At 35.1% G+C, this 26329-nt stretch overlaps 1 protein-coding gene across 8 annotated transcripts in view; it reads right to left on the bottom strand.

Moving 5' to 3' along the window:
- Positions 1-26329, bottom strand: part of AKAP9 (A-kinase anchoring protein 9) — a 124800-nt gene that overhangs the window by 61503 nt on the left and 36968 nt on the right. For 5 of the 8 annotated variants that reach the window (XM_075049036.1, XM_075049064.1, XM_075049054.1 and 2 more), the window contains 12 exons: positions 19018-19071; positions 18408-18578; positions 15734-15889; positions 14586-14783; positions 11369-13807; positions 9578-9791; positions 8686-8765; positions 6752-6890; positions 6206-6327; positions 4145-4250; positions 3525-3723; positions 391-487 (listed from right to left, as the gene is read on the bottom strand). In XM_075049036.1, the coding sequence (XP_074905137.1) occupies positions 391-487; positions 3525-3723; positions 4145-4250; positions 6206-6327; positions 6752-6890; positions 8686-8765; positions 9578-9791; positions 11369-13807; positions 14586-14783; positions 15734-15889; positions 18408-18578; positions 19018-19071 (3975 nt within the window). The remainder of the gene's footprint in view (positions 1-390; positions 488-3524; positions 3724-4144; positions 4251-6205; positions 6328-6751; positions 6891-8685; positions 8766-9577; positions 9792-11368; positions 13808-14585; positions 14784-15733; positions 15890-18407; positions 18579-19017; positions 19072-26329) is intronic. The other 3 variants (XM_075049090.1, XM_075049096.1, XM_075049079.1) reach the window with 2 other exon arrangements.

Below are 26329 nucleotides of genomic sequence, written 5' to 3'. Positions count from 1 at the left end.
CACTCTTCTTTCATAACTAGTATTTAAGGAAAAGTCACTATTTTTTAAAGACTCCTCAAGAAATCCCAGAATTTGAACACTAATTTTCTTCAACTTTAGTAAGAAGCAGCCCAACCCAAATGTCTTGTTTCAGAGAAAAATAAAAAATATAATTTAAACCAGGACCAATAAAGCAAGTTTTATTGCTCATAATTTCCAGAAATGTTTTTCAGCAAAATTTAAATCTTTTTCCTCTAACACGGACTGTCTAATAGCATAGCATAATACTAAGATAATAATTACTTTAATACTACCTAATATTAGTCCATATTTCAATTTCATCTTAGAACCCAAAGCATATCAATTATATTGACCATATGTATATTAGCTGTCAACTGAGCTATGTGATACCTCCAGTGCTTCATCTGTTTTTTGCTGATGAAAATTTTCAGTGCACTTCACTTTCCTGAAGACGTCTTTTAGCTTTATTTCTGAACCTGTGGATACACTAAAAAGGTAGAAAAGGGGTGTGTGTGTGTGGTGTGGAAATCAATATTTCAATAGACATTATTTTTCCTCTATTCAAATATGCATTATATGAATATCTATATTATATATATTCAAAGACAAATAACTGCAAATATTTTCTTCAGGACACACTTTTTCCCATGCCATTAATTTCATACACTTGACTTTGTAATTCATCTGCCTTCCAAATGCTAGCTCTTCCTCTCAGCATAATACACCTTAACACCAGTTTTGCCAAGGACCTCACAAACTTACTTTTAAAGCTACCTGAGAATACTTTGTGCTCAATAACTACACAATAAGATGAAGACAAAAGCACCTGTTTGAATCATACGGATATGAGAGAAACCAGAATGGCTATGTGTATGAAGCCATAAAAACACCTAGAAAATGGTTATATTTATTTTTGTTCTTTTAAATTGATGTGTAGCAACAAATGCACTGCTTGCTTGCTTTCTTGTGTTATATAGATGAGGCATAAACATAAGAATAGTAAGCAATCTAATATGATTCATTTTATATTTAGATAACAACATGCTGAAATATATTCAGAGACTGTCTTTTCCAACAGAACTGCTCTATATATTGAGTGCTGTAAATCAGTAAAAAACAAAATAACACCACACACCACCAAAACTCTAGCTCCCCTTTAACTACATATTGAAAAAGACTTAACAGAAATACACTGCCAAAAGGCTAAGATACAGTATCAAACTAGCTAAAAAAATAAATCTCTCCTCTACAATTTGTGATCTGCTACCACACAGAAATGAATACCTTGGTAAAAGACAGGGTACAAAATAAATAGTGAGAAGGTAAGTTTTTTGTCTGTGAGACTTACAATCTTAACTACACTAAGGTTTTACAGAGATCATGAAGCTTTTCTTTTGCTCAAATCTGAGAGCTGGTTTAGATAATCCTGAAATGGACTCCAGAACAGTAAAAGTAATTTTATAAAACTTGTGACATTTTTAACTACAAAAAGCAACCATTATTCTTAGCATTCATGCTTGATTTGATGAATGAACAGTGGCAACTGATTTCCTTTTTTTTAACTCCCCCCCCCCCCCCCCTTTCTGATGTTGCAATAGGATATACAACCAGATGAAATTGTCCCCCCAAAATTCCCACGCTTGGCCACAGCTATACTCCTACTTAGAGCTTAGTTTAAAAGATGCAGCAACAAACCAGGCATGGAAACAGATCATTCAACAGGTTACTGACTACCCCATTAAAAGACACTCATCTTCTCTTCAGGCTTAAGATGTAATGAGACAGACCTCCACACTACATTATTAGAAACCAATCTATATACTGATCTAGGAACTTTTCCTGTAAAACTCCAGTTTAATTTTAATGTTTAAAACCTGAACTTCAGGTATTAAAGCTAAAAAGAATGCAACTCTTTACGGGAAATTTTTTCTCTACTCTTAGCTTATAAATATCAATAATTGCTATAAATGCTTATTTAACACATGTAAAATGAGTTTTGAGTATTTTAGCTGAATACTTATCATGAATGAATTCAGAACACTATTTAAAAATAATTTAGAAATCATATATGAATATTTGTAACTTGTCCTGGCCAACACACAAACAGAAGTATACAGTTTCACAAACTGCATTTTGAAAATGCTCATAGCTTGTACTTTTTTTTAAAAGGATTAAAAAGTACTTAAGAAGCCATACAGCCCCTTAAAACTGAGCTCAGGCTAATAAATATGTACTGATTCTATAAGGCAGATAATGGAAAACAATGATATAAAACTACAGCCTCAGTCTTACAGATGCATAAACATTTTCAGACCTTGGACCTCTTATTCACCTCAAAACAAGTATATACAAGTATTAATTCAAATTAGGAAAAAAAAATTGTTATTTTACTTGCCACTTCCAAGACTAGAAACATATTTTAAGGAATGAAAGGAAAACTGTTTAAAAGTTAGAAAAACACAGATGGCTGAGAAAAGGCTGTGATCAAACAATAAGGGCAAAACAGCTGTTCGGTTTCTGACGGGTCGTGGTTGAAGGAAATACTTTTATCTTCATTTCTCTCAACTTCTAAGGATTTATCTTACCACAGTCCTTTTGCTTTTTAAGAGAGTACTGTGGTAAGTATATCAAATATTTAACAATTTCTAGAAACATCTAGACAATTTCCCCCCCTCCTTAGTAGCATTTCCTATTGCCACTGTGTCTACCCATTTCCCTTTTACAGTTGGGCACTGCTCTGATTAACAAACCCTCACAGTTCTCTCTCACAGAAGGGAGATTCAGATAAAAGAAAAATGTAGAGAAACTGAGTGGATTTGTAGTACAGTAAATGAAACATAAGGAAGGAATACGAGGGTCAACAATGGAAGAACAGGAAACCAGAGATGACATTGAATAGGGCACAAAAGCACCCTTCAACACATTCAAGGAGACAGTGAATCAAGGAACAGGAGGCTCCACAGCTGTCAGGATCCTCCCAAGACACTTGCACCTTTTTCAGGTTTCAATGGCCACAATGGTCAGGGCCAGGAGGAGGCTGATGAGTACATCCCACAGCCCATGACTTGGTGAAAGCCAGAATGTGTCAAGCGGACCTCAACTCTGCCACAAACTTTCTTGCTACGCATCATTCCGGAAAATCATCAATTTCATGCAACTATTTCTACATGAGGTGTCTTTAGATGTAATGTACATTGCCTGGAGTTTCAAGGGTTAAAAGTTGTCTGTTGAGTTGGAAGTTTTGAAATTACTGCCAAAAAGCTCATATATATGAAATGACATTTACACATCATTCCAATTCTCATATCTTCCTCTATTAACTATAAAAACATAATAAATTCTAAATGCTGCCTCATTTCTTCGTAACACTCAACTCTTGCAGGAACAAAACAACATAAGAATAATGTGTTTATAAAGAATTTCTCAAATTTAAGTAAAGCACATAGCTTTACATGAATGATTATTTGAAACACTTCTTTTTGTGCGCAGCACAAAGTTATAAGCATTAAAGAACGGATTAATACCTCGTGTGGTCAGAGGATACCCCAGCATTCTGAAGCTTATCCTGCAGATGGACAATCTCTGTAGTGTACCTCTCTTCACTTTCTTTCAGCTGCTGTTGGAAATAGGACCGCAGGTGTTCCAGTTCTTGAGCATGTTGTTCTTCAAGTTGTGTTTTAAGGTTCCCTATCTCCTTCAAACAGTATTCTTGAATTGTAGGATCTATATGTACATTATTTGGGGGGAAAATAAATTACATCAAATTAACTCCCTCCAAACTTACTAGCAGTGATGGACTGAATAATTACTGTAGCTAAAAATTTCTTCTGGTATCATATCAATTACTTTTCCATAACAAGTAATTATCACTTAATCTTCCAGTTTGCAAAACTGTATTTGATATGGGTAACAGAACTTTAACTGTGAAAAACTGAAAAAGACTGAACAAAAACTGTTTCACAGAATATAATTCTGAAATATTTTAGAGATTTAAGAAAATCAGAGTATCATACTGCAAAATCTGCAAAAATCTCTTATGTGCTTCAAGCTGTAGTAAGCTATAAATCAGTTAAAATTTAAAGTCATTGTCTTCTCTCTCTCTCTGAATATACATATATTAAAACCAGCATATGCATCTTTTTACCCATTAGACCCTGTGAAGGGGTCTGCAGACACTCCTTTCTTGTTTCCAGATGGCTAGGTTCCTCTCCTTTTGTCCTTTCTGAAGATGATGGACATGGTTCTTTGACCTAAAAAATAATCAAGTAAATACAAATTACAATAATTTGTCTAGCAATAATGCAAAAATACTAACTGTAATTATAAACATAAGAAAGATTGGTGGCCAATGCATAAGAGAGTGTACAGTGTAACAATGTGTTTCATTTTACAGCCTGAATGACCAAGTATACATTTATAGCTAGTTGATCAGCCTGTGCAGAATGTCCACTGTAAATCTCAAACTCCTCTCTCTGGATATAAACTGTTAAGTCATAATTCCTCTGACTCCAGGAGCACTATACTTCCTCTCCAAGGAGGAGAGCAAGACACTAACACCCCACTGAGGCCCAAAATGCAGTTTTCACATACAAATATTTTTTGTACATGTATACCCATCAATACACATGACCTTCAACCATCTCTAGACATAACTGGTTACTGTACCTTATTTAATACATGGAAGTACTTAACTCCAAGTTTACTGATAAAATTTGTCTTTGGGAATCCCAGGCCCCTGAGGTGAGTGTAAAAGTTTGGAGCAAGGAAGACAACCTTGATGGAGGAGGATCAGGTTAGGGAACAAACTGGACATGAACAATTTGTGGTGCCTGATGGGATACACCAAGGAGTGCCGAGGGAGCTGGTCCACGTTATTGCGAGGCCATTCTCAATTATCTTTCAAAGTCATGGTGATTGAGGGAGGTTTCTGAGGACTACATAAAAGCACTCCCACCTTCAAGAAGAGAAAGAAGGAAGATTTGAGGAACTACAGGCAAGTCAACCTCACTTTGATCTCTGGGAAAATGACAGAGCAAATAATCCGGAAACCCTTTCCAGACACATGAAGGTGAGAAGATACTCCATTTAGCATGGATTTATGAAGAGGAAATCATACCTGACCAATCTTTTGACACCACCTCCTATTACATGCCCATAGACAAACAGATAGATAATGGGATTGGTGAGGCCAACTGAAAACTGGCTGAACTGATGAGCTCAAAATGTTGTGATTGGTGACAAGTCCAGCTAGAAGCCAATAACTAGTGGTGTAGCTAACGGGTCAATACCAGAGCCAACATGTTTAACCTTTTCATTAGTGTCCTGGATAACGGGAAAAGCATGCACCCTCAGCAGGTTTGCAGACTGTACAAAACTGGGATGAGTGGTTGATACACCAGATGGTTGTGCTGCTGTTTCAAGAGACCTCAACAGGCCAGACAAATGGACTGAGAGGAGCCTCATGAAGTTCAACAAAGACAAAGCCAAGTCCTGCAACCTAGAGAGGAGTAGCCCTGTGCACCAGTACATGCAGAAGACTGACCAGCTGGAAAGCAGCTTTGCAGAAAAAGACTTGGGGGCCTTGGTGGGCACTAAGTTGAACAGGAACCTGCAGTGTGCCATTATGACAAAGTCCAACAGCCTCTTGGGCAGAATTAGGAAGAGTGTTTGCCATCAGGTCGAGGGAGGTGATCCTTCCCCTGTACTCAGCACTGGTGAGACACATCTAGACTGCTGGGTCCAGTGTTGCACTCCCAGTGTAAGAGAGAAACGGACATATTGGCATGAGTCCAGCAGTGGGTCACAAAGAAGAGCAGGGGCTTGGAGCACTTGTCTTACAAGGAGAGGCTGAGAGAGCTGGGAATATGTAGCTTGAAGAAGACAAGGTTGCCCACCAGCCTTGTGGAGTCTACATTGTTGGAGATATTAAAAATTCAGCTGGACAGAGTCCTCGGCAACCTCCTCTAGCTGATGCTGCTTTGTGCAAGGGGTTGGATTAGACGAACTCCAGAGGTGCCTTCTAACCTCAGCCATTCCACGATTCTGTGACATGGGTAGCAGCTTTCTCCATTTTATCAAATCATTGCCTTGCTCTGCCTCTCAACCAGGAACATAAACACAATTTCAAACACTTTCTTTGCTCATCCAGAGGAAAATCATGCAACAGATAAAATTCAAATACTCATATGTGCTATAAAAAGTTTACCTGTTTACAATCCTTCATCAGCTGTGTTTGAAGTGCTTTCAGCCTACTGTATTCTTCCATTATCTTGTGTAGAAGTGCATCCAGTTCTCTCACAGCTAAATTACACAGATAACCAGCAGGGACTTAAAAAAGAAATCAAACATTTTAATACAGTGAATTGATCACAAGTTCTCCACTGAAGAATTATCTGATAAACATTACACATTATTGAAACAAGTGACGCCCCTTCCAAATTTTGGATGCATTTTTATACAGTATTGATATGTATGATTTTTTTGTAGAGCTGCTAGCTTCTTCTACAAAAGGAGGAGGGGAAAAAACCCAAACCAAACCAAACCATGTTTTTCACCAATTTCCACTATAATGGAAACAGCACAAGAAAATAGCCATAATGAAAGTGGTTCAGAATAGTGAGGAACTCTCTAAAGCAGCTATTTAGGCACATCAATTAGCACCTGAACAACTAACGGCACAATTGCCAGTCTGAAATACTTGAAATCAGTTTGTTTTTTTTTTTTTAACAGCACGATAGCATAATGTCATTACCTTGAGATTGACCTCTATGTATTGGTAATTCTACACTCAGGTTTTCTTTCACAGCAGCAGGTCTACAGAAAATATGCTGTTCCCTATCACCAACTTCTAAAGCAGCTGAAGAATGTTCATTCTGCTTGTCACACAAAACCTGCACAACAAATGAAACAAAGAAAAAAAGTTAAGAATTTTTTATTAACTTATCAATCACAATTCACAAAGAAAGCAAGAAAAATAGTGGCAGGAAAGTAGTATTTTGTGAGTATTATCTTCTATGGAAATGATGGCATAGATGTTGAGTCATAAGAACCTAGACAATCTAAAACTCCTGATAAAAGAAACAGGTATGGAAAGACTTTTCAGCTAAAGCACAAATACGTGTATTTTGGAATCGTTAATTAATTTGGAACTGCCAAGTATTAAAATCTTGCAGCGAAAGGCCTCCTTCATTAATGCTGAAAGCAAATTTACATTGTAAATGTCTCATTCTCATTAACTACAATTTTACTTGGAAGAAGGATTCCCTGTGGCAGAAATCTGTATCTTTTTAGACATTACAATTCATCTTGTTCTTAAGTATTGAACAAATAAGATAAAAGGGGATGGCATAAGAAAACACAAGCAAGTCATAAACAGAATGCCTCATGTTTGTTAGTGCTACATGGCCATCAGAATAGTTGCCATAGTTACGATGAGTAGTCAAACAGATTTATCCATCTGATTTTTGAAGATAAATGAAAAGGACTGCTCAGAATAAGTGAGATTCTTTATTTAAAGATTTTGGACTTAACAGACACCAAATTCAACTTACAAAAGTAAAACCATAATTTCTCCAAAAGCTCAACATGGCATCATATAGATCTTCCCAGCTGCGAAACAACTAATGCCAAAGACTCTCAATCAGCTGCTAGTTTCTGTGAGCTATCATGGAGTCCTGCTTAATCTCTCCTATGTCGGCTCTGAAGTAAGAAAAGTGCTGCTATCCACTTTCCCAAAAAGGTGTTGAAAGTCCAGCAAAGAAGGAAAAGAAACCAAAACAACAAAACCAACCATTTGAAGTATTTAAGATTGGAAAACCATGGCTTATAATGAATGATAGAAGTAGCTTAATCTACCCAGAAATAAGTTCAAGAAGTAACTTTATTGATGGTCAAAAAGTACCTGTAAGGGCCATTGATTACTAGTACTCTACAAAAAAAAGATATGGCAAAATAGTATTATTGCTGGTTGATACGAGAATACAGACTAAAAATGAGCTTCAATTTTTGACTATAATATTTAGTTATTGAAACACTATAGACAGCAATTTTGTTAGATTCTTAGACACTTTTAAGTCCTTGAAAGATATGCTGCAGCTAAGACAGAAATTACTATCTTATTGCAGATATGAGAGTGTCAATATGTGCGTGACATCAGACTGCTGTTAAATCAAAAATATATAGCTAGCAACACACAGAAAGGGAAAAAATAATTTCAAACTAGTAGATAAAAGACAAACATTAGATAGGAGATTAAGACTGATTGATTAATAGTTCAATTATTACCATAGAACTGCATGCTCAAGAGGGGTAAGTGATAAGAAATGACTTTGTGTGTTAGTGACTTCTAGAAAGATCAAACTTTACAGAAACATACTGGAGGGCAAAGAACTTATACCAAAAATATACACAGGGGCAAATCATGGGATGGCAGAAAAAGTAGGGATAGAAAACCGTCATGATAAGATAAGACAAAAGAATTCTCTGGACGAGGACATAAAACAAAACTCTTGCAAAGTTATTTTGGAAGATCAGGTTTAGCAGTCTCTATTTTGAGATCAGTGCAAAGAGAAAAGCTACAAAGAAAACCTGTTAAAAATTATGTAGAAAAATATGACGACTCACCGTATACATGATTTTTCTTTTTCAAAATTTCCATTTTAAAGAAGGCTTTCCGGTAAGTCTTACCTGAGCAAGCCTAGAACATTCCTCAGTTACAGCTTCATTCAGCTTTTCTATAAGACTTTGTGCAGATATGACTTCATCATCTAAGAATATAAATTATTCATATTATTTCTAAACACTAGATGCTCAACAACTATTTGAAGGCCTAATTTCCTGCCTCGGTGAGGTTGCCTCTTCAGCTCTTGGAGAGGCATAGGTTTTTTGTTCCCCTCTTTCTTGTTCCATCACACAGACAGATTCAATTATTAACATAGAACTGTATGTTCAAGAGGAGTAAGTGATAAGAAATGACTTTGTGTGTTAATGACCTCTAGCGAGATCAAACTTTACAGAAACACACTGGAGGGCAAAGAAATTATGCCAAAAATATACACAAGGGCAAATCATGGGATGACAGAAAAAGTAGAGATAGAAAACCGTCATGATAACATAAAAGGTCACTGAGGCAAAAAGTAGTAGCAAAGAAGTAGTAGCAAAGATGCTTACCTAATGTGGGCAGGAAGTCAATGCAACAATTCAAAGAATGTTCAATGAAACAAGCCCAAACATATTTTGCTGATGCATTTGCGTATTATTTCAGTACAGAATACAACCTTATAGGTGAATCTATTATATAGTTCTTTACAATTGACCTAATACAACACAGCAAAACATGAGTTGTAACACTTCCTATTCCTCCTTTTTTTTTTTTACACTACTATTACTTTTTTTTTTTAAGTACCATGAGTAATAGACTACTTGTAATGGGTAAACAATTTGGTACAAAAACACTTCAAAATGTTCTATAAAACCAATTTATTGGACAGCTACATGCACAAACTCTTGTGCTTGTTTTCTTTTGAAGTCACTGTTTTTCATATCAAGAGCTTCACTCCCATAATTTTGGTCAAGTTACCTGCTTTTTGAATTTTCAAGGTCTGGAGCTCCAGCTGATGCATTTTTTTAAGATCATTCATGTCTTGTAGATGACTACGGACAAGCTCCTCTTTAAGACTGCAAAGTGCACTCTCTTTTTCTGCTTTCAAGTACTCACGAACCTGGTCTACATGAGCTGAATAAACCAGGGATAGGCAAATGCGCTGTGCTTCCATCTGTAGCTGTAAATCAGTCTTTGAATAAAAAGACACATTTTACAAAGAGTGAGAAACAAGAAAACAAAAAGGTCCCGTCTTTGTGAATTTTTGAAAGTAATAGTATGTTGAATGGAATGCTGCAGATATGGTATGCATTAGGTAAATTTAAACTTATGTAGTTTGGAAAATTGAACGGTAAAAAAATAGTATGACGCTTCTTCAACTTAAAATAAAAATCAAACTAAAATCAACAAAACTCAATATGCTTCAACTCCTATTTTGCAGCAATAAAAACCCAACAAATTTTACCCCGATGAAGTGAAAGCAATATCACTACCAACAGAGTAGGTTAAGAAAGTTCACTCCAAATACAGGAAAAAAGACTTTATTATTAGCAGACCTTAAAAATACTGATTTCCAAGGCTTGTAGTTCTAGTCTGCACTTTTGGGGATGTTATTGCTAAAGCAAAAACATGTTTAGGATATGCCAATAATGCACTATTTAGAGTTCAAGTTTGAAAATATTTTTAGACACCTCTGGACCACAATGATTTTTTAGTTCTATGGCAGGAAATTGCAAGACCCTTACCACATCCTCATAAAAAAATAAAATACATTTTACAGCTGTAGCTCTTTTCTATAATCTCACAACTGTTTCCAATGTGGCTTTGCTTGTGATTTTATTTCTTAGAAAATGAACAAACTACAACACAACATAAAATTAGGCAGTAGTGGTATTAGTTCACTGTTAGGTGGATTTTCAGAACATGAAAAAAATCAATCTAAAAAATTAGTACAAGACTGGCTAACATCTATTTCTACAGAAAAACTTGGTTGCATACTTCTTGCAGCATGCTATTCAACTTCATCACTATATATAAATTTAAAGCCAGATTTATGATGCCAGCACCTAATTAAATACTGATAATTCAATACTTGGCTATTTTTATTTGCAAATAACAATCCTTCCCATACCACCTGCAATTCATTTACAATACCAAAAAATAGAAGCAAAATTTCTTCAGCAAAACATAGAGATTGGTTAATCACACGATATGCATAACTTCTGTATCGTCACACATTTCTCATGCTCACATCCAGACACATTTCTTAAGAAGTGGTAACCACATATAAAGAATAATTTTGATAATGAAAGATTAGTTTTTTACAAGTTTGATAAAAGATTACAGAAGAAGAGTTTCATTATCTCCTCATACTGTTTGAATGAGTAGTTAGAGAACTGAAAAGCTAATCAGATTAAAAATTTTGTCCTGAATAAGTTTTCACCTCAATTAAGTAAGTTTAATGCTATATCCAAGTATGAAGTGCTCTAGACATCTTCTCCTTATCTTTTGTTGTTGCTGATTTAATTAAATGTAAGGGAAGAGCATTTCTTTCACTGAAAAATAGCATCCTCATACACATTGACTATGGCTATCATTCTGGTCATTCATGTAACCACTTTCAACCATTGGCCACGCTGCCACACACACACAACCATTCACCTGTACTTCAAAGCATCTAATAGCAAAAATATGATGCAAATTTCCAAGTGCAAGCTCCTACAAATTTTCATAGGTAAATTACTTTCTACACTGCTTGATGTAACATACCCGTTCTGATTTTAAGGCATCCACTTGCTGCTGAAGAATATTATTTTCACTCTGTGTAATGGCTATTAACGATGTTTCATCTGTCAGCCTGTCTGTCATCCCATGCAAATGTTCTACACAAGACTGCTGTTCCTGTTTCAACATTTGCTGAACCTCCTTTCTTTTTGTTACCTCATGACTGATATCTTTACCTGAAACTAGATTTCCTCTTACATTTACTCCTTCATCAACTTTATTCCTTGGACCAGGGGTTTTATTTCTATTTTCAGATGCTGGAGCAGCAGTCTTTGGAGCTTTAGAACATTTTGTCTTAGGGTCATCACTACTACTATTTCCTCTCTGAGTATGACTAATTATGACTTCTAGTTCTTTACATTTTGCTAGAACTTGTTCTTTCTCATCTTTTAAGGATTTAACTTTTTCATTTAAATGACAAATTTCACTATGCTTTGACTTCAACTGTTCAGAGAGATTGGAAAGTCTCAGGGATAATTCCAGTTTCTCACGCTGGGTAACTTCAAGCTTTTCCATAAGTTCTGTCGCACCTTTCTCAACAACTTCTCCAACCTCAAATGCATCTGCCTTGAACACCTTGATTTCTTTACTCCCTTCAAAACCAGAAGTTTTAGTTTTAAATAAAACAGGTCTACTGCTTTGTAAGTGGTGAAGTTTTTCATTCAAAGCTTTGAGTTTGCTTTTATATTCAGCTTCCTGCTTATTCTTGTTCTCTTCTATCTCAGTTTTTGCCTTCAGAAGACTTGCACATTCTTTCTGCAGCTCTTTATAATTAGCTTCAAGTTTTTTCTCAGTAAATGAAAAGGCACTCTTCTGCCTTTCAGTATCCTCTTGGAGTTGACTGTTTTGATTTTTAAGTTGCTCATTTTCAGTAATCAGCTTTTCTATTCTTTTTTGCAAGTCCAAAATTTCTGACTTAGAGCTACTACTGTTGTTAAAAATGACATTTTCTTCAGAGCTTACCAACATACTTTTTAATTTCTCTTCCAGAGTTTTGTTTTCCCCCTTAAGAAGGTTATTTTGTGTTTCAAGTTCTGAACATTTTTTTTGAAGGCTATCTTCCCTCTCCCTCATTTGTTCCTGCATCAACTCAGTTTTAAGCTGCAGCTCTTGCATTTCTTGTTCAAGGGTACCTTTTTCTTTTTCCTCTTGCCTAAGCACTTCAATCTCATTCTGCAGCTCATGGATTTGAAGTGTCATTTCTTCAGATTTAGAATTTACAATAGACTGCTGTAAATCTTTTAGGTTTGAAATCTCTAATATCAACTGATTTTGCTTTGTGATTAAGTTATCCTTTTCATATTGCATGGCTTCTATCTTTTGACTCATTTCATTTTGTACCTCATCTAACTGCTGTTTATGGTGCATATTCAAGTTATCTTTAAGGCTTTCCATGTTCACTGTGTGCTCTTTTTGTAAGTCTTCTTTAAGTCTGGAAAGTTCCTCTTCATGACTAAACAGAAGCTTTGTTCTCAGTCTCTCTAATTCTGCTTCTTGAGATTCTGCCATCCTGTCCAAAACCGCATCCTTCTCCCTTTCTAGCATTTCAAGTTTTATTTTGTAATTTGTGACTTCTGCCTCATGTTTTAATTCCAATTCCTTCCTAAATTCAGAGGCAGAAGCCAGCTGAGTTTTTAAATCTTCAATCACAAACTGGTATTTTTCAGCTTCATTTAATCTACATTCCATATCCACTATAGTTTGTTTGGCTCTTTGAACCTGCTCTCTTGAAAAATTCAGTTCTTGGAAAAGATCTTCAATTTTAGTTTGTTGAAGAGTCTTCTCTGCTGAAATAACTTCCATCTGTTGTGACAATTCTTGCTTTATTTTTTTCCTTTCATTGTCAGCATCTTGCAATTTCACATTCAATTCATTAATTTTAATATTCATTAAATGCATTTGATCTTTATTAATATTCTCATTCAAACATAGACTTGAAGTTTTCTCCAATTCTACTTTTTGTTGCAAAAGACGCTGTTCTATTTCCATTGCATGTTGCTTAATTAATTCTTGCTTCATTTGTACAATCTGCTGGCCATGCATTTCATCTAATTCAGCCTGAAGTTGTGCCAGTCTCCTTTGTGTTTCTAATTCCATTCTTTGCACAATGTCAGCTTCAGACTGGCTGTCTTTATAACATCGTTTCTGCAATTCTTCCACAGTTCCCATTAATTGTTTTATTTCATCAGAACATTGTCTTTCTTTCTGTTTGTAGGTTGTAAGTTCAACTCTCATATTACTTATCTCCTGGTTCTTTAGTGAAATCTGTTCTTTCAATTCTTCAAGTAATTTACTGACATCTGATAATTTTTCCGTAAGCTGAAATGATTTTTTTTCTTCTTCTCCAAGTTTTGCTTCCAGTTCTTCAACTAATGCTTCTTTTTCTCGTTTACTCAAATCTTCTCCCTCATTCTTGTGTTTTTCCTTTAAAAAAAAAATAAAAATGAGCAAAACCACGTTCTCATTTTTAGTTCATTATCTGAACATATAAGAACATTTACAGACTTAGCTATTTAAACACAATGCCTTTCTTTACAAAGCGAGTGATCATTTATAAAAAAAATAAATATAAATTATTTTTTTACCTCATTTGGAGGTTTTCTGTACCTTTGGAATAAGTGACAATCCCCACTCCCTGCCCCCGCAAAAAAAGAAAAAAAGCAAAAAAAAAAATCACTTCCATTTTTTCCAGTTGTGCTCTGATACTTCAAAAAAAAAATTTGGTACAATCTACTGAAAGCTTTGTCTGTTGTCACTTTAGATGACATGTAATTTTTTAGGTATTTTTAAGATGTTTTCCATGAAGGATAATTTTAAAAAGTACATGAAGAAAAGAGTTCATTCTTTCTTTAAGACAGAACAGATTGTTCAAACAGGTTATTTTTCTTTTTTTTTTCCTAACAAAATAATGTCATCTAATGAAGGCATTCTAATATACAGTGTAATTTCATCACTTGTTGTAAATATTTCTGCAATTTTTTAAAACATGATACTTAATACTGACATAAAAATTTCAGCTTGAAATTATACACATATTATGTGTTAGTTAAGAGAAGCAGTCTTAAAAACTTAAAATCTTTGTATGCATTGTACGCAGCACACTCATAATCTGTGCTTTGGCATTTATATTTCAAAGGAACTACAAAAGCCTGGAAAGAAAAAAAGAGATTAGGAAAGAGATCTTTCTTTGTAAGGAACATACCATTTCATACATTGTGATTTTGTCTTGAAGACATGTAATCTGCACTTCAAATTCTTCATTCTTTTTTTGATAATTCTTCAGCAGACTTTCTTGTTCTTCTAGCTGTTGCTGATGTGAAAGTATCTGTTGCTTTGCTTGCAATAAATCAGCAGCTGTGCAACTATGGCTGGTATTCCTTAGGGCTTCACTTGCCTGCAACTTGAATGTTAAAAAAGATAAAACCTAAAATATATCAAGTTTTTCAGAAACAGCTTGCACTACGTACAGAGTTATCTTTACTTTTTTCTTCCACGACACAAGCCCAAAGACTATCGCAAAATTTTATAAGTTCTTTTAGGAGGAACTGAAATATCCTTATTCTTTTGCGATAGCCAACTAATAAAATTATTTAATATCGTTTTATGGTGAGCTAGCACAAGACAACACTGTCTCAGAAACATTTCTAAGTAGTAAAATGAACTAGTTGCAATTACTGTCCCCAAAATAAAATTTTTAATAATAAATACTCAGGCTTCAGAATACAATCCCCTTGAAGCTCAAAAAAACTGTATTAAGTGCTTAAACAGCACAAAATACTACAATATTCAATTGCAACACTGTAAACTGTAGTCATACAGATTAACAGAGCATCCATGGCACCTCAATCACCAGTGCTTTTTAGAACAAATGCTTCTCTGAAGCTTATCTTTGTTATTTAAACTACTTTCTAATAACACCACAAGAGGCAGGTTTTACCCAAAAATACAGGAAGGACTGGAGCATGAAATGGCGGCCCACCAAAGCTGATGGCTGGCTGTTTTGAATTCAAAGAGAACAGGTTGGATTTCTGCCCAAAGCTCTGATAACTAATTACACAAGTGTTCTTCCCTAAGATAACTGCCATCATCCAGTATTTATCAGAAGCTATTACCACATACTAGGAAAGAAAACGGACTAATCTTTATTATTTTATAGTGAATTAGTACAATAAACCAGGTACTATAATGACAACTGTAGGATGGGTAAAGTGACTGCTGATCTATACTGAGACCAATTCTTCAAAAATGCACAAAAATTTCTGTGTTTCTGCAGGAAGTAGCCATTTATGGACCCTCCAAAGTGACACCAACTTTCAAACCCAAAGAAATATTGGTAGCACTGTAACTTACATGCTGAAACTGAATTTGCAGGTTTTGACTTTGTTCAGTAAGCTCTAAGAACTCCCTCATAGTTTCATCCTTTTCCTTCCGTGCCTGCTGTAGGTTAGTAGTGAGTTGAGTGATAATGTCATCTCTTTTTTTGATAGCAGCTTCAAATTCTTGCAGCTACAAAAGAAAAAATTTAAACTATTAGTGCACGTCAAAGCCACAGACAAAAATAATACTAGCTTATTCTAGTTAAGTAGGAATACATCATCCCTAACTTCTCCAATTAAAAGATGTCACACAGACCTACTGGAGCATTTATGTTTTCACTAACTCTATTTGGAAATAGTTCAGACACAGTTCCCCCCCGCTTCATTTAACAATATATGACGTCTCCATAAAATTTATCAAAGAACAAAATCTGAACCTTTAAGAATGTTAATTAGTTAAATATATAACTTGCTTTTAAACTAAAAAGCATGGCCACATAAACAAACCATCATAAAGGAAGACAGAGTATCTACTTAGAGTGTTTCAGCAATTTTGTACAACTACTCATGTCTACACACTTTTCCCACAATAAATGCAAGTTATATCATCTCTCACTGAAAGTGCAATAAATTGCATTCATTGTACTAACAGCATATAATAGATAGCATGCAGTATCCCACATTGTGAACCCAGAGAAATTATTCATAACTACATCAGAAAATCAGCTTAAGCTGCAAAACTGATACAGTGTATTTTATAGATGAATCTTTTGTAATTTGTAATGATGAAGAAATGATAAATGTACAGAAAAAAATCCTTTGCAAGTGTTTCATTTTTTTGTAGGATTACACTCAGGCAGTCAGAAAGTCTACAATATGGGACTATTTTCATGTGCAATTATATAAATGGATGCGTTACTCACTTTAAAGTCACTTTGTCAATTTGAACTCATTTAAGGCTAGTGGAAGCTTCACCTCTACGTATTGCACATTTCTTAAACCATCAGTCACCTTCTGTAACTGTTTTGTTTACAGTGCTCCCCAAAAGAAGCTTCTCCAGGTTATATGCTGAGTCTTGAAGTTAAAATTATAATGCTTCCAGAAAAAGTTTACTGATTTAGAGGATAGGGACATTATTCAGTGGGACATAAAAAACAGAAGTCCCTTAAACAAGCCAAACTATGCAAAGTATTTGAGAAAATTCTTTTAAGGTTCTTTTCAGAACACTGCAGTGAACTCCTACTTTAAAAGCACAGACCTAGTGGAAATACTAGATGTTTGTTATAATAGAGAAAATTAGGAACAGATCAGACACTTAAGTGTGTCATATCTTTCCTTTTGCATCTGTTCAATAAAATCAAAGAAGTAAATTTATCTGTTATATGGTAGTTTTCAACTTTTTAAAATTCAATCTTTTTCTTTAACAAACAGGCAGAACTAAAGCACACAATATATCTGCCGCACTCCCCTTTTACAATTCTTTTGTTTCTTCTGAAAAATAAACCATATGTATTTCTCAACTGAGATATTACGCACTGTACCACTATCATACGAACATATGCTGCAACTATTAAAATATTATTGTACCACAGCCTGTTTTGTTTTAATATATTTTAAATTTATTTTAAAAATAGTAATCATAGCCATTTTTAAAATGCAAACATTTTCACTTTCAGTTTTTTCAGGAAAAACTAACAATAGTCACAATTGTGAGAAACTAAAATTATGCTTATGTTCTTTATTATGCTGTAATTATGACTATTATGTTTAGCACAACAGATACAAAACATAGTAATTAGAAGCTAAGTTTGACTTAAAATGCAACACAGAGATTCATCAATGGACAAAGGAATGATAAACCACCTCCTCCAGGGCAACCACCTAAAGATCACTCCAGTATGGTGGAAAACATGACATCCATTTTCATAGATAAAATACAAATGAAAGCAGAAAAAATTATAACTGTACAATAACCATGAAGGTGAGAATGACTGAATATTGGAACAATTTTTGTATTCTACTTTGCAACAAATAGAAAAACACAATGATGTGACCTGAATCCAAATTAAAAGAGAGAGATAAGACATCAAGCATGACAAAGCACTGACTTCAGTGCATTGCACCACTTGCTTAAACTGGAAGAATATTCTTTACTTTAAAAGCCAACTTTAAATTTCAATGGTATTTCTAGAATAAGAAATACTTCCCTGTAATCCCAATTTATTAGATGTTTATTAAAACATTCTGACACAGTTGCCTTGTAGTTCAGACTGGGAAGTCTGACATACAAATACCTTTTTAGTTCAAGGATCAACTCAGTTATATCATTCCTTAGGAAGTGAAACCTGAGGTTTTTTGATCTTGGAGGAACAGGAAGGTATTAAAGAAATGCAGTCTTTGCACAACTAGAGAAGAATTAAGGCTTTTCTTGAAGAAAATTGTCTTTCCATTCCTGACTTGAAGAAAGTCACTGCAAAGACAACTGGAATTTTAGTCACAAAATACAGAGAAAAAGGACACACAATGGAAATGCCATTCAAAGAAATAGAGCGCATGGTATGTGATTGAAAGAAATTATGTGTAATTCTGTATCACACACTGACTGCATTCTGAACAGCTGCCATCAAGTGTGAACTCTTTCAGGTGACGCTCTGCATTTTTTGCATGTAACCAAGTAGCAAGTAGAAAGCAACGTAAGGTAATTATACCTGTTGCAATCCTTCTGTACCATATGCTGCCCTCATTTCTTCTAGCTCTCTGTTTAGCTCTTCAATCTCTTGTTGTTTCCCAGCCAATTCATTCTCCATCATCTCTAGCTGCATGTGAGAGTGCTGCATTCCATGCTCAGAACAAATCTCTCCAACTCCAAATTCTTCTTCCTAAATCAATCCAAGTTCCTTAACATGCCATTTTTTTATGCTTTATCACAGTAAGTAAACTCAAATATCAAATTCTGTATCAAATGCCACCTTAGAACATTAACATACAATACAGCATCGAAGATCTTATTGCCATGGTAACCTCCTTTGTTAGTATAATTCACACCTCAAAAGCACTGACATAAAGCATTTCTTCAAGTTCTGCTTTATAATCTTAGCCTTAATAGAAGTAGTAAATTGTTTTGCATTTCAAGTTTAATGACACACTATATTAATATATAACACTATATATATAACACTATAGTAATATATAATGCAGATGCAGAGCACAGCATGCAAAATAAAGTATTAGTCAGCAACATAGTTTTTGTTCAAAACAAATTGTTTGAGGTGTTTAGTATTCACCATTAGTATTACGATTCAATTTGCAATACTGTACCCTGATTAAGTCTGCAGGTATAGCTGTTCTTGTCACAAAACTGCAACCATTTACCTGTATAAAGACAATTTCTAAATACATTATTATTTGAAATAAGGCTTGATTTCTATTTTCCATTCATTTGAATCTTATGTGGTGTTTCCTGCAGATTTACAGGAATTTTTATGCTACAAAAACTTATTTCATTTGAAACACAAAATAGCTTTATATATAGTAAATTGCATCACAGTAACCATAGGTAACAGGTAAATCACCCAAAACTGCAAAAAGAGATACTACTGTCTAAAAACAAAAACCATATTATGAATTTAAACATGTACAGGAAACAAAGGAATTCAGATTTAAAGGTCAATGCAAAGCTTTATATTTTAAATGATTAAAATGCAGTACTGCTGCATTTCATATTATACGTTTAATATTTCTATATAATACTAAACATAGTTTTGCTTTCTAAAAGATATTTATACACCCCAAGATTTACTCTTTCTGAAAGTCACCAATCTCTCGATAGTCGATTAAAGGCAGTATCATAGACTCTCATCCTCAGCTTGAAGGAATTTCTTAAAATTGAAAAAGAGCAGAAATTTTACATTTAACGTAAGACATTTGAAAATAATCCTCTTTCACTCACCTAACACCGCAACCCCTTTCAGCGTCTATGAGAATTTTGGTTCTACAGACTGTGCAAACCTGTAACAACGAATCTCCAAAAGGCAAGCACAAACCAAAGTAGCAGTTACAGGTTTAAAAAAAATAATATATCCAAATGAAAAGAACATGCTGGGTACTTGTGAGTAACCATAAAACTGACAGGCAGGCTCTTAAAACAGCAGATCAATCTTTTAAAATAAGAAAGCAAGAACAGCTGTGTTTCCCCTCAGAGCTGTTTATTATATCAGAGCCTAAAACAAAAATAATGGTATTAGAGATGGAAAGGCATCATAGCATTTCAGACCTAAATACTACGTCTACATTAAAAAAAAGGTATATTGCTCAGACATCTGCCATAGTCTATATCAGGGCTTATTTACAGAGGACTGTCATGCCTAAGAAAATCAATAAGAACACTGTTATAAATGGGATCAATAGTCATCGAGTTTGAATTAAGAGAATGAATAAACCTGCATTAGACAAGAATTTGCAGAGCTGACACAGTGCCCTTTCAATTCCTGACTTCCTCAGTAAAAAGGAAGATACCACAGTGAGATTACCACCTTATTTTAGGAGGAATAAAGAAAATTGCAGCAAACAGCAGTCCAGGCAACTCATAGAGACACTGCACATCATTTGTGTATTGCCAGATGTTCGCTCTACATTCAGACATACAAGTGCCTACACAGTGCCTGGCACCAATTTCTTTATTCAGATTTTGGCACATGTCCCAGATTAATAACACTAGCAGTTTAATAGAAACTCTATTATGGAATACTTCTTTTAACTTCCATCTTATTTAGGCTTAATTGATAAAGATGTAGTGTATGATTCTTGCAAGCTACCACAGTGGACATGCTTCTCTTCCTGTGAATCATTTCTGTGTGCAACAATCAAAGACTCTTAGATGCTTTATGGAAAGACATAAAAGCCTTATCTCATTAGATGTTCCAGACTCCTTAGCAGCTGAAATTTCTACAAAAGACCTTTTACTTATAAAAGGGATTTTGCTACACACATTCAGAACAACTATCTGGAGCTTCAGAAATCCTGCCTCATTTCACAGGAGCCCAGCTCTTAGACATCACAGAAGTGAACCACAACAACACGGTAGCCCGTGCTGTTTCTCATCTGATACCTCCTCCTTTCAAATGCCTTATGCCTTCTGGTAAAGTGCAAGTTGAAACATGACAAGATAACAAACTGCCCTGTAATCTACGGAAAAAGCAGCCAGGTCCTGCGCTGATGGGGGCCTCATGAGCAGCGTGGCAACTTCCCGCATGACAGAAATTCTGCTGAGTCAGAGCAGACAGACAGTTGGGGCCGAGTTATTAGCTTCAAAATATCTTAGTTTAAGATTAATTTCTCACTCATCTGCAATATATGAAGGCTGTAGTCCAGACACCAACTTCAGCGTTAACAGATGTCTACGCAAGGCCTATCGGACTTCTGTGTTTTGTCTCATGGCCCCAGCAGTTTACCTGCATAGAGATCTTCTGCAAGCCCATAAATACTATTGATGTACATCCTTATAATTTCTTCTTTTAAAGCTTTGCAGTTCACCTTTAACACTGACATGTCCTTATGCCTTAATACCTTATGATGTGCTCAATTACATACCCCAGCAAACAATTAAACATTTAAAGAAATAATCAAACCACAGAGCATTTTAAGATAATGGAAGCAGGGAGTAACAAGAGCTTTGAAGACAACTGCATAAATAAATAAACACAAAGTAAGAAAAAATTAAATTTTACAATACATTAGCTACCCAGGAGCAACTGTTTTGGTGAACGAAATATATGAAACAAGTGACAGTTATGGAAGTCCCTCAAAGGACGTTCTCTCTGATTTTTGTTCCTTGCTTGTATTTTCAAAATAATTCACAGAAATAGTATTTACTAATATAAAGGAAAATATAATTTGTAGTCTATTGGCTAAAAATAAACGTATAATTTATACTGCATCAGTAAACACATATGCTTAAGACAAAGGAATCTTCTTCCAGAGAAACACAAGAAAAACCAACTTCCACGACTGAATTAAGGCACTGATTCACAACAATAGCCACCAGAGGTCAGGATTAAATTTATGAAATCACTGTATCCCTTTTAATGTTCCTTAGACCTTGGAAGACCTGAAATTTTACCTCCAAAACAGCAGTAATAATATATGATGTGTAACTGCTTATAACGTTAATGCCAGTATCACAGAGATTTCCCTTTATAATTAGCAAATCCATGCTCAGCAGAAATCAATACATACTGTTCAATCACTGAAAAATGTAGAAAATACCTTAATGCATGAAAAGAATATAACCTTTTACAGAAAGGCAAGCAGACTTCTGACTAAAAAAGTGCTTTGATTTGGTAGTAGAAACATGCAGAAGTATCTGGAATGGATTCACAATTTTACCTCATGTTTTCTCCCCCCCCTTTTCTGTTACATTTTGGACATCTGATTCCTTCACAAAAATTAATACTTGGACCTCCCACACTGCTTGTCTTATGCAATGTTCTTAGCCTTTCCTCAGTTTTCTAGTTATGTCACAACTGACTACATGAAACTTCGCTAAAATTAGCAACTAGGCCAATTTGGGAAAATGAATTTCAGTTGTTTTGTGTTTTTTTTAATACTCCATCAACAAAAACCATTTTCAGTTTGTGATGAAATTAATTACAATCATATAATATAACTAAGGTTAATAACTTCTGAAGGATAACAATTGATGGCTTTTTAAAATATCATGGCTTTTTAAAATATCATGGCTTAATATACTTTTCTAATTACTAATAGCACCCAAGGTAAGATTTCTTTACATAGTGGTTAAGGTTGAGGTATAGAAGTTCATTAACATTTCCAAAAAATCACCAACTTTGTAGACTTCATATTAACCATCTTTTCAGAAGTACACTTTGCAAATGGGTAAGAGAGTCAATAAGAGGAAAAAAACAAATCAGGTGGAACAGTCTTTCAGTTATACTGGAAAACTGACACATCTGGAAAATACGTGGGGGCAAATTTACCTCACAGAGTTACAAAAAACCAAAAAATTCTAACTGTTGGAAAAAACCTAACTTCCCTTAGCTCTAAGTGTAGACCATAACCTTAAATAGCTAATCACCATTATCATTTAATTTAAGACTATGCAGGTAGGTGTCATTCTTGCTCAAATTGAGTAATTTGTTACAAAAGGCAAGTTGGTCATATGAAGGACTTATCAGTCTCCAGTTTGGCTACTACCTTTGATAGTGTAGGTATTTAGAGAGGTGACAGAACAAACTGAAAAAAAGACTGTTATCTACAGTAAAATTCTTTCAAAACAATAATTCTTATATAAACATTCACTGGTTCTTTCAACTTTGCTTAGACAACTGTATTGGCTTATAATTATGTGTCTGTTAAGTCTCCTAAAGATGGAAATACTTATCACTGAATTTTATCCAATTCCTCAAGAGAAGGGGCAGAAGAATTAAAAATATCTGACTTATTTTACCAACTACAACAAAACAAATTACTTAAGACCTATTTCACTTTGAACATGACAGCCTCAATCTCAACATGATTTCTGACAAAAAAAACCACTAAGAAAAATACAGATGTTCTTCTAATCAATGAGGGAAAAGATGGATCAACAGGCCTATGTTTCTACAAATGTGTGGTTTCTTAGCTTTCCAAAAAGGTTGTCAAGTATCTGAAAGAAAGGTAAGCTCAAGATTTCATACAACTTCATCATTACGCTGTTACAGACAAAATTTAACTTATTCTCACCTTCTTCAACTGAAAAGGCTTCAGATCGCTTTATTTACAGGGTGGCCATGAATGTAAGTAGAACTTTTAATAATGAAAGTAACATTACAGCTGATATGAAACATATTGAAAATTCAGTTCCTAAAATGTATGCATTCCTAAGCATGTTGTTTCCTCATTGCAGATACCAGACAATTGTAATGAACTGGAATTAAAAAGAGCTTATTAAGATAGCAACTCTCATCACTTGAGTTTGCTCTTCACCAGATCCAGTATCACGTTACTAGACACAAATTTTGTGTTGCCTACTTATGTCTTGGAAAATAACTTTCAGGAAGGTAAAAAGTCTTTTTGCAAGATTGAATACAAGAAGTGCCTAGAAATGCATCTGTCATTGCATTTTTGAGGAAATCTGCAATTTTGAGGAAATCTGCAGGTTTTTAAAAGGTACATTCAGAAGGCAGTCTGGCTGTAATTCTGTTGTCTTTAGTAGATGGAAAATTGGTCCCTAATGTACCAAATGTAGGCACCTACAGAAATCTTTGAAGAATAAAGCAGAGTGAAGTTAAAGGTTTAGATGTGAAAATTCATTTTAAAATGAGCTTTGAATTCAACTGATACTAACAACAAAATACTAAAAATCAGAACATATCGACAATTAGCATGAGGCACTATGCCAGATCTTTTCTGTATTCTGTCTCCTTGTGCAAAGATGTGTTTTCTTGAGCTTCTGCAATTAGTCTCCAACACTGCTTCCTACAGCCTCAGAAGTGATCAAAATTTCTTAGTCGTATTTCATTATATATGTAATATCTCTAACTTGTAAAAATACATGAACATCAATGCCACTGTCAACTGTTTTCACGGGTTCATTCTTCACATACTGCATGTTCCATTTAATAGTAATCACATACCATGGTGATGCACATTCTAAAAAGGTGCAGTAAGGTCACAGCAGTTGTTCCAAAGTGTATTTGCTACACTCTCAATGGCAAACTGTGTGCACATACTGCCCTATCATCTTACCATACATAAAGCAAACTGAGATTCTTTTTGTTCTTTGCTACTTTAATTCCTTGGACAAAATAAACCACATTTTATCTATGAAAAACACTACATCTTTAAACTGATTTTTTTCCCCAGGTAGCGTTTGCTTCAAGCCCTTGCACCTATCCCTCCACAAAAATATTTTTTCTTTCTTTCATTTACAGCACTCCAACAGCTGCACTGGAATCTTCAATTCCAAAAGCACCAGTCTCAGATACTTTTTTTTAAAATTTGCATCACAAAACCCATGCCACAGAAACAATCATAACTGACCAGACCAAGGGTCCATATGGTTCCGTATTCTGTATTTGAAAGTAGCCAATAATTAATGTAAGGGAACGTTTTCCCTGTACTCCCCAAGTGCCTTCTCCCAACATGCCAGAATAAAGTGAGGGTGTTTACAAATAAGGACAAGAGGAAGAAGTGGGAGAGAAAGGTGTCAAACTGGGGAATAGGGGGACAGGAAAAGAATTCAACTAAAAAGCCTGAGACCAACTCTATGGAGGAAACTGTAACCAGGATTTGATGAGAGAAGTTGGAAAAAAACACTACTGCTTTTATCTAGGACAAGTTGAGCTGAACATTAGGAGGACCCCAACATAAGAAGAGGGAATAAAGGAGAAGAGGTTTTCAAGGGAGAGGGAGAAAAAAAATTAAAAGAAGACAGAAGGAGAAACAATGCTTGGATGAAGTTGGAAAGGCTGGGAAAGAAACTGGACTTCAGAATGACTGAGGAAGGAAAAGGAATAATAGAAACAGGCTAAAAAGCTTGTAAGACCGAGCTAAGAAACCAAGCAAGGGGAAAAAGGGGATGGGCAAGGGAAGGTGAAAAGATTGACAGAAGCTATTACATAGAAGGGAAGAATTTACAAAAAACTAAGGGACAGAAAAGAGAGTTGGTCAAGAGAATAGGCTGGGAGAAGAGGCAAGTGAAGACAGAGCATTTAAGTTGGGAAACAAAAGTCTTTCCAGTTTTCAGGGTATGTCTAGACTGCCCACTGCGTTAACGATTTTACTTTTGCACCATGTGATGCGACAGGTCAGGGACACATTGTCTGCCGTGTATATTCCCTTAGGCTTCACAATAAGCAGCTATAATAGTAGTACTGAACAAATAGTTATTCTAAGGCATAGTCACCTTCTCTTACAAAAGGCTAAATCAATAGAGGAACAAAGTATTCTAAACCAAATTTACTTCAGCAATGGAGACTCATTTGATTACTTCATCCCCTCTTACTCATTGCCAAGTTTAAGATTCTGGGGTGTGTTTTGCAGAAGCGTTTAGCACAGAGATCTACAAAACAAAACCCCGATTGTCACTACAGAAAGTGATTATTTGATACATGAAAAATTAGTTTTTTAAACTAGATTTTTAAACTAAATATTTACTGTAGATATTCCATGGCTATTTCTTGCAAGCATGTTCCTGACCCACACTTATGCATGAGGTAGTTTACTCCTTACAAACATTAACAAACCGTTTTATTTGGCAAGACCGAAGTTCCATGTATGCTACTACCCTTCGATGTGACAGAGATGAGTAGTAGCTGCCAACGTGTGGTGGGTTGACCTTGGCCAGCAGCTAAGCCCCCCCCTCCACAGTCAGTCACTCACTCCCCCACCAGCGGGATGGAGGAGAGAATCGGCAGGGCAAAAGCAAAAAAAAAATTCATGGGTTGAGATAAAGACAGCTTAATAAGTGAGAGAAAACAAAACAAACCCCCCAAACAACAAGCGATGCAAAGGCAATCACTCACCACCTCCCACCAGCAGACTAGCCAGTTGCTGAGCAACAGCTGCTTTGGAACTCATTAAAATGTAATCAACTTATTAAATAGTTTCCCACAGAAAATTAGTAGAAATT

Source organism: Buteo buteo, chromosome 2 (genome assembly GCF_964188355.1).
Source record: "Buteo buteo chromosome 2, bButBut1.hap1.1, whole genome shotgun sequence".
In the NCBI taxonomy this organism is placed as follows: Eukaryota; Metazoa; Chordata; class Aves; order Accipitriformes; family Accipitridae; genus Buteo; species Buteo buteo.
Note: the sequence above shows the minus strand (reverse complement) of the source record. Positions and strands in the feature narration are given on the sequence as shown.